Raw genomic sequence first — 8,049 nt, forward strand, 5'->3', positions numbered from 1 at the left:
TATATTATCGGTTGTCTATTATTCTTCAAAATATTTATGGAGTTAAACGACTTCTATCAAAAAAGAAAACATTAAACAATCTGTTTGTATTTCATTCGAAATATGGATAATCATTTCTAGGGGAAATATCTCATCCTTTAAGCAGCTCCTGACCTTCTCTTCCTCTTCCCACATAAAATAAATCAATAGCTTTATTTGTATTCCTTTTTTTTGCACACACCAAGGTTTATTATTAATCACAATATTCTAATTACATATTAAATTTTTATTTTCATAATAAAATTGTTATGTAGGGGGCAAAACTACACTAAATGTTTTAGTGACATTCCAAAAGCGAAAAAAGCCTAGGGACGTTCCCAAATGCGTTACGCATAATGACATAATAAAAATAATAAGAAATGTATAAATTTACAAGCTATGCTATATCCTTTATATATATAAAAGCGTTGCCTTACTTATTCTATGTACATCTTCTTGTTTTATACATAAAACTCTTTATAAGAACTTAATGTAAGAGCCAAAATGTAGATGCTTAGTTTTGACTAACTATTATTTTTTGAAGTATTGTGGTACAGAATAGAAATAAGCGAGGAACAATTACTTCATATGGAAAATTGATAGTAACTCAGAACGAGTGGCAAGTTTCATAAGTTATCTTCACGTTTGAAATGTTCTAAAATGCTTGGTTTGGTGGCTTAAATATAGAGATAGTTAATAAGACTTATTCTTGAACTTTCATTGAAATACATGTATTTTACTTCTTTCTTTCTTCCAATAAAATGCACGTGATATACTATTAAATGTCACTACTCCACTATCCGAAACTTATACCCACTACTCAATTATATGGTCATTTTCTTCATATCCTATAAATCGTTGTTTAACGTGTTTCTCCAACTGCTCTTAAGAAAGCAATTTTGTTCGATATAGATATGAGAATCTTGAAGGTTGACAGCAATAAGAAGGAATAATAAACTCAGCAAAAAGACCCTCTACAGCTCTTTCGGATTGCAAAGAGCCTAAAAAGCCTACATCTAAATTTGCTTTAGGGAAGGAACAAGAGGAAGCAACTCAAAAACCCAAGTTCAAACCTTTCACAGGGTTCGACTACAATCTTGGATGGGATTCCTACTTCCACATAATTAGATTAAGCTTCTTTGCTTAATGAGCAACAGTCATCTGCTGCGCTTGGGAAAGGCGGGGCTACCGAAGCAAAATCCATGTCAAAGACAAATATTAGTTCACAAGGATTTGTCTTACAATCGTATAGGAGCCAGCCTCAAAAAAAGGAAAAGAGCTCACAGGCGAGAATGCGGAAGCTGAAACTTTGGATACTAAGTACATGTTTGACTTAGTTTTTTTTTAGCTTATCTACCTCTTAAAAGTAAAAGTCAGGCCAAACATTATTTTTTGAAAAGCTCTTAAAAAAAAAGTAATTTTTTTATTAAGGACAAAATTTTTTAAAAAAGAGCTTAAAAAAAAACTCTAATGAGGAGCTTTTTCTTCTCTTCTTTTAAAAATATAAGAGAATTTTTATTTTTGTTTAAAAAATATTCTCATTTATTAAAAATAATTACAATATTACCCTCTAAAAAAAATATCTTTCATGATAATTTTAACAAAAATTATAACTTATAAAAAAAACTTTATAAAAAGAAATTTACCAAACAACTTTAACTTAATTTTAAAAATTATAATTTTTCATAAGAGCTTTATAATAACTTTTAAGTTAGAAAAAAGTCAAGCCAAACAGGCTCTTAACCGAAGTTTCAGCCCTTCACTGGGAAGAAATACACATTGGCTGGGTGATATTGGCCTTACCCATAAAAATGGTTAATTAGTAATACTGAAAGAATTTTATTAATTTTTTTTCTTTCAAATTTTCTTTTCGTTGCTTAATCTTTATATTACCATAAAACTTTTATAAATTAATATCTTGTATGAAAATTTATTAATTAATTAAGATATTATTTAATCGATAAATTAATAATTTATTAATTTATACATTAACTAATAAAAAATTAATTTATCCAAGTATTTTTAATTTTTTAAATATTGAACATACATATATTATATTTTGTGATTATATAAATATTATTTAATTATCAAATTACAAATTATTATTATTTACATTTAACAAATTATTGAAAACTCATGAGAAATAACAAAAAAAATAAAATTAAAAACGATAATTTTATAGTAAAATCTATCTCGTGCAAAGGTAAATTTAAAATAACAATCACATTGTATAATTTTTTCTTATAATACAAAAACACTACACCAAAGCTCAATAAGGTCCAAAAAAAATCAATTTTGAAAAAAATAAATAACATTAGAATCATAAAAAAATTATAAATTTATATATCTAATTAAATCTTTTTTTAATATATCATCTTATAAATTTAATAAATTATTAATTTAATTGAAACCAACTAAAATTATTATTAAATTAAAATTATTAATTTATTAAGTATTAATTTATAAAAATTTTAATGCCTCTATCTTAAACTCAAAAACCATTAAAATGTGAAGCATTTGCAAAATTTTAAATTTCTTTGTGCTGCCACGACCAACAAGGTAGTTTGAAACAGGTTCAGAAGTGGCAAATGAAGATCTATGGCTTGACTTTTTTTTTAACTTAAAAATTATTATAAGTACTTATAAAAATAATAATTTTTTAAATTAGACTAAAATTGTTTGATAAATTTACATTTATATGATTTTTTTAATAAACTCTAACATTGGTTAAAATTACTATAAAAAGTAATTCTTTTTTTAAGAAGGTAATATTGAGATTATTTTTAATAAATCAAGACAATTTTTAAACAAAAAAAAAATTCTCCTATGTTTTTAAAAGAAAAAACTCTTCTCCGCAGCTAAGCTGAAAAGAAATTCTTTGGCAACTTTCAGCATTCAACAGCACTGGATAACAAGCTCTGCAGCAGAAATAACAGATACTATAATAACTGCTGGAGAATGCTAAAGAAGGAAAACGAAAAACAAAATTAAGAGTACGGCACAGAATTTGGTATATCATTGCATAAATAAACTAAAACTTACTGGAAACCTAACAGATCTTTGCATCCCACAACAACAATAATGAATGCAAACATGTCATCTCTACGAAAACAATAACGTACGCATTCCATGATATAACCAGGTTACACTAGTCCAAGCCACCGGCTATATTTAAATATTAATTTCCCACAGTATTTTTTAAAAAGAAAGTATAATCGTAACCAGACAATAAGGTCAAAGGAGTAAGCTCCAAAGCGGCAACCATTAGAACTCATGTCATACTTTGAACTCAAAAGTTCTAGTCCTTGCTGATCTCTATTCAACTCCAAAAATACAAACCAATCACTCTTGTTATTGCAATGAGAAATGTTGTATATATTACAAGTACGCTAATGCTCCTTTATAGTAGAAAATCATGAAAAATAGTCAATCTTCCTTGTGAACGTGTATAGGCCACCACACTTTGCATTGCGAGCCAAACTTACAACAATACCAGAAACCAGGCTTTGCAACCAAAAAGGAACACAAAACCACAACTTAATGCCACAATAAAATATCCAAGGGAAGGCCAAAAGAAATTCTAGTTAAACCAGATAAGAGGGATATAAAAATGAAACATATAGCATGAATTGCTCATAAATTAACAAATTGAGAAATATGGTACGAATATACAAGCTTACAACATATAAGTTGTAAGAGCTGTAAGGAAACACCAATGAATCATTGGACTATCGGATTCAAAACGTGTACACTACTATATTGAACACCACAAACAAAGCATTATAAAAATACCTTCAACTGAACTGCAAAGTTCCACACAAGCCATCAGAAAGCACACCATCTGAAAAGTAAGATGCAGTGTCAGATATATGGAAAAGACAAATAGAACAAAATTTAAATAAAGAACATCTCAAGTTGTCTTACCTAAAATCAAGCAATGTCCTACCAATTGGTCAGTCTATACAGCTGCCAGATGACTGAGTTTCATTCATGTGGCAGCATGGCGGAATTGACTTAGTGAATTGAAGCACTGCATTCGTGTCTCAAAATGTTAGCAGCAATTCCTTAAACCCATATGTATTGACAGCATTTTATACGGTAGGATGCTGCCGACTATAAAATTCAGTGAAATCTAGCCGAAAAAGGAGAAATTTCAAATCTATATGTTGCTGAACAGGCAACTGAGCTAAGAAACCCTCAAGCAATGACGTATACTCTGTAGCTAATGCATCTAGATCTTGTCCCATATTTTGAAGGAATTCACTAGCACGTTGTGTTAGGGCTTTCCTGCCTTCACTGATCCAAGACCCTGGCTCTGAAGATTTATCCTTTCTTTGCCTACTTGATTTGCTTTTGCCTCGAGAGTTTGAAGAGGATTCCACAGTTCTACCAAAAGTGAAAAGCAAGTGTTAGTGACGATATAAACAGAAAAATTGACTTAAGATATCTAAATACATACAAATAATATGATATTAGAACATACCTTGATTGCAACTCATGAATTCCTTCATATAACCGATCTGCATGGCTTCTAAATTGTAATATAAGGTCAAACAGGACAAAGAGTGACTTGTAAAGGGTTTGTGATCGTTCACCTAGGAGTGACTTTTCTACAATTGAATGGAGGTATTTCTCATGTGCTGCAAGTAGATCATCAAGATCTTTGGCTACTTCCATTTCATTGGAAAAATTGGACCATGACACCTCCAAGACTTCAAACATGATATAGTATTGCAAGTTTGTAACAAAATGATTCATCTCATCCCAAAGAACCTGGCACCGCCTCAAAGTTGAAAGCAATTGCAATTTTACTGCACGTTGCAGCTTTGTGAATGCATGAGAAGTAATACAATTGGGTTTCATTGTCTTCCAAGCACCAATGAGTGCATGCTCCACCCGTCTAAGCTTCCACAGAAAATTAAAAATTCTTAAATACCTGGTCATGACAGATTCAGTAAATACTGTATCTAGTGGAACCCTAGCATCATATTCCAATGAGAACACATCCCAGCCCCGATCACCAGTATTATGTGGCATCATCCTAACCCTCAATCGATCTAGTATGTCAGGATCATCATACTGAGCATTAGATGACCGAATTGCACTTTCCAGTAATCCAGCTAGCTTGAAGGAACTAATAGTATTAGCAGGCTCAGAAAGCTCTGGTCCAACAATATCCATCAGGTACTGAACAAAATCACCCTGCCCAAGCAGCAAATATCGCTTGATCGCAAGACAGTGTTCTTTAAACTTATACCTTTTGTATATAACATCTAACAAATGCTTATCGATTCTCTTAGCAGCTTCCATGACTAGAGATTCAAGTGCATCAGTTTCTCCATATTCAAGCCCCCCTCTTCTAGTTGTAGTTCCAGCAGCAGCCGCAGCCTCTGTTGCGGCATCAGCCCAACCTCGGTCATCACAACAGACACGAAGAAAATTAATAGATTTCCCAGTCCTCAGAATACGTTGAGCAAGAGACTGTGAAATGAATGAAGGCAACATTCCAGCATGGAGCCGGTAACCTTCTCTCCAAAGCGATTCAGCTTTCACTGGTTGCCCCACAATAAAGAACTCAGCATAAATATCCTCCAATTCCCCTTCCAAAACCCAACTCCTCACCATTTCAAAAAGCGGAGAGCAAACCCTCCTAAGCAATCGCCTCATGAAGTCATGAACAAGTGGGTCACCATGCTGTGCATGCAAATGAATAGCACCAGCCATTGCCCCACCCCTCAAAACTTTACATTTATCAACCAAAACAGCCATTAACCTCATTTTCACCATTGGCTCAGCAAACCAAACTGACAATCTCCTCAAGGACAAATAATTCCCTGAACTTGCAGTCTCTGAAACCAATGGAACCGGATTCATTGACTGAGCCTCTAGCACAGCCAATAACTTATAATACTCCGATAACTCATCCTGCAACGCAGCACAAAATGCCTGTCCCACGGTCCCCACATCTTCAGCAGGAAAGCGATCCATACTCTCTGAAATATACCCTTTAACCTTCCTAAACAACCAACCTAATTCACAAAGCTTCCTAACAATAATTCGAGTAGCTCTAGGTACCTTAACTAAGTCGGATAAAGCATAACCATCTAAAGTACTATCAAATTTCACATACTTCCCATCAATCCCTTGGCAAGCATACAACACATCTCTAACCAAAACCTCCTCACTCACTTCATTCTCTTCCTTGACCAAATTTCTAAACTCCCGAAACGAAATCTCACGTAAATTTTCAGGGTCTTTAGATACCAACAAAACCCCATTTTTCCAACCCTTTTCTCTGTTATCTTTACCATTCAAAACCCTTAAATTATTTCCCATTTCATCATCATTTAAACCTAAATTAGGCAAGGAAAACGAAGAATCCATGCTGTTTTTCGCGGTTTTTCGATCTTCTGACACAATTTTAAGCAAGTAAAGAACTGCCCATTTGTTGTTAACGCTTCCCGGACCATTTTTGGAAGCAAATTTGGTGTAGAGATCAGCGAAGGTAAGGGCATCAGAGGAGTTACCTTGAGTGGCGAGACGGCGCTTGATGGATTCGGCGATGGCGTCAGCATCAGGGGAAATGGAAGGGGTTAGACGGCTGGAGAGTATGCGAAGAGCGTAACGAAGAGATTGGGAGAAATTTGGAGAGTTAAGGTTTGGGTTTTGAGAGTTTTGCTGAGAAAGTAAGCGACGGACTAGCTCAATCACTAGATCTGTGACTTTGCGTTGATCTTCTTCTTCCATTTCTGAAAGAGAAAGGGAAAGCAAGGTCTTTTTCCTTTTTTTTTTTTTCCCTAAAAAGAAGGAGAGAGGGATTTTAAGAGTGAGATATTTGGTAAAGGGTTTTTGTTTGATTTTATATGGGCGGGCAAATGGAAAAAACACTTCTCTTCAATTTTAACTCTTTCTTTTTTTTCTATTAATATTTTAAAAGATTTATATTTAGATGGGTTTTGCAAGCCCATTGATTTCATAAAATGGGCCTTTTGGCAAGAACAAGTGTGCCCAATGGGCTTTTCCTTGATTGTTTCAATGTCCATTGAGCATACAGCATATCTTACAGTTGGTGATTTTCAACTCATTGATCAAATTATATATATATTTTTTTTTTATAATTGAAAAAGAGGGGATTCAAATTTTATTCTTTAAGTGAAATACCCCATATTTTGATATGGTGATAAATAAAGTTGATCGAATACAAATTGAGATCAATTAAAATGTTTAGAAGTGATAAAAGACGAAAGGAGTAGTTTAGGATAAAATATTTCGCAAGTGAGAAAATAACAATAAAATAATAATAATTTTATCGAAGGAGAATTTGTGAGATAAAAGGTGATTTGGAAGTCAAGTGAGGCATAATAAGGTATTTTGGGTACCAAGAAGACAAGATAAAATTTTTAGAATAAAATAATATTTTATTAATGAAATAATATTAAAATATTAATATTTAGCCGAATGTCGAAATCAGTCATGAAGAAGGATCATATGGTTGATCCAAGTGGGAGAGAAGATGACAAGCCCGACTCTATAAAATATTTGTCATGACATACATGTGATGGATAGCATGTTTGCATGCTAAGAGAGTCTCGAAAAATTTACAAAAGTCGGTATTGTACCTAGACGTACAACAAAATTGATTTAAATCTCGAACTAGATCAAATAGAGAATTCACGATGAAATTAAGAATTTTATCCTACAGTAGGTGATTTTCAACTCATTGATCAAATTATATATATATATATATATTTTTATAATTGAAAAAGAGGAGATTCAAATTTTATTCTTTAGGTAAGGAAATTATGCATCAATCAATTAACTAAATACTCAGATGTCATTGATCAAACTATATTTATACTCTATAATGTCCAGTAATTTATCTATCTATATGTCTATATTTGTAGTATATATAAAAATATGGATATTGATATAATTTTATAGTGACAAAAATAGATATTATTGAAATATTAGATTCTATGTTACTAGATCCTTTTATAGCATTTTTTATAATTATGATTTGCAAAACCAATA

The 8,049-nt window shown here is 32.2% G+C and overlaps 1 protein-coding gene across 2 annotated transcripts; it reads right to left on the reverse strand.

Annotated features, from left to right (window-relative positions):
* Window positions 1-2,795: 2,795 nt before the first annotated feature.
* SPC98 (spindle pole body component 98) lies at window positions 2,796-6,886 on the reverse strand. Of its 2 annotated transcripts, XM_088806876.1 has the most exons (4): window positions 4,502-6,886; window positions 3,943-4,404; window positions 3,811-3,859; window positions 2,796-2,936 (listed from the first exon to the last, which is right to left on the reverse strand). In XM_088806876.1, exons 1-2 carry the CDS (start codon window positions 6,763-6,765, stop codon window positions 4,110-4,112), a joined length of 2,559 nt encoding a protein of 852 aa, XP_088663002.1. In that variant the 5' UTR covers window positions 6,766-6,886; the 3' UTR covers window positions 2,796-2,936; window positions 3,811-3,859; window positions 3,943-4,109. The 2 variants fall into 2 exon arrangements, with proteins under 2 accessions (XP_088663002.1, XP_017977750.2); XM_018122261.2 differs by lacking the exon at window positions 2,796-2,936 and having other exon boundaries at window positions 3,120-3,859.
* Between the last annotated feature and the right edge of the window lie 1,163 nt (window positions 6,887-8,049).

The sequence above is a fragment of the Theobroma cacao genome, chromosome 5, assembly GCF_053813885.1.
Source record: "Theobroma cacao isolate CCN51 chromosome 5, ASM5381388v1, whole genome shotgun sequence".
Taxonomy (NCBI): domain Eukaryota; kingdom Viridiplantae; phylum Streptophyta; class Magnoliopsida; order Malvales; family Malvaceae; genus Theobroma; species Theobroma cacao.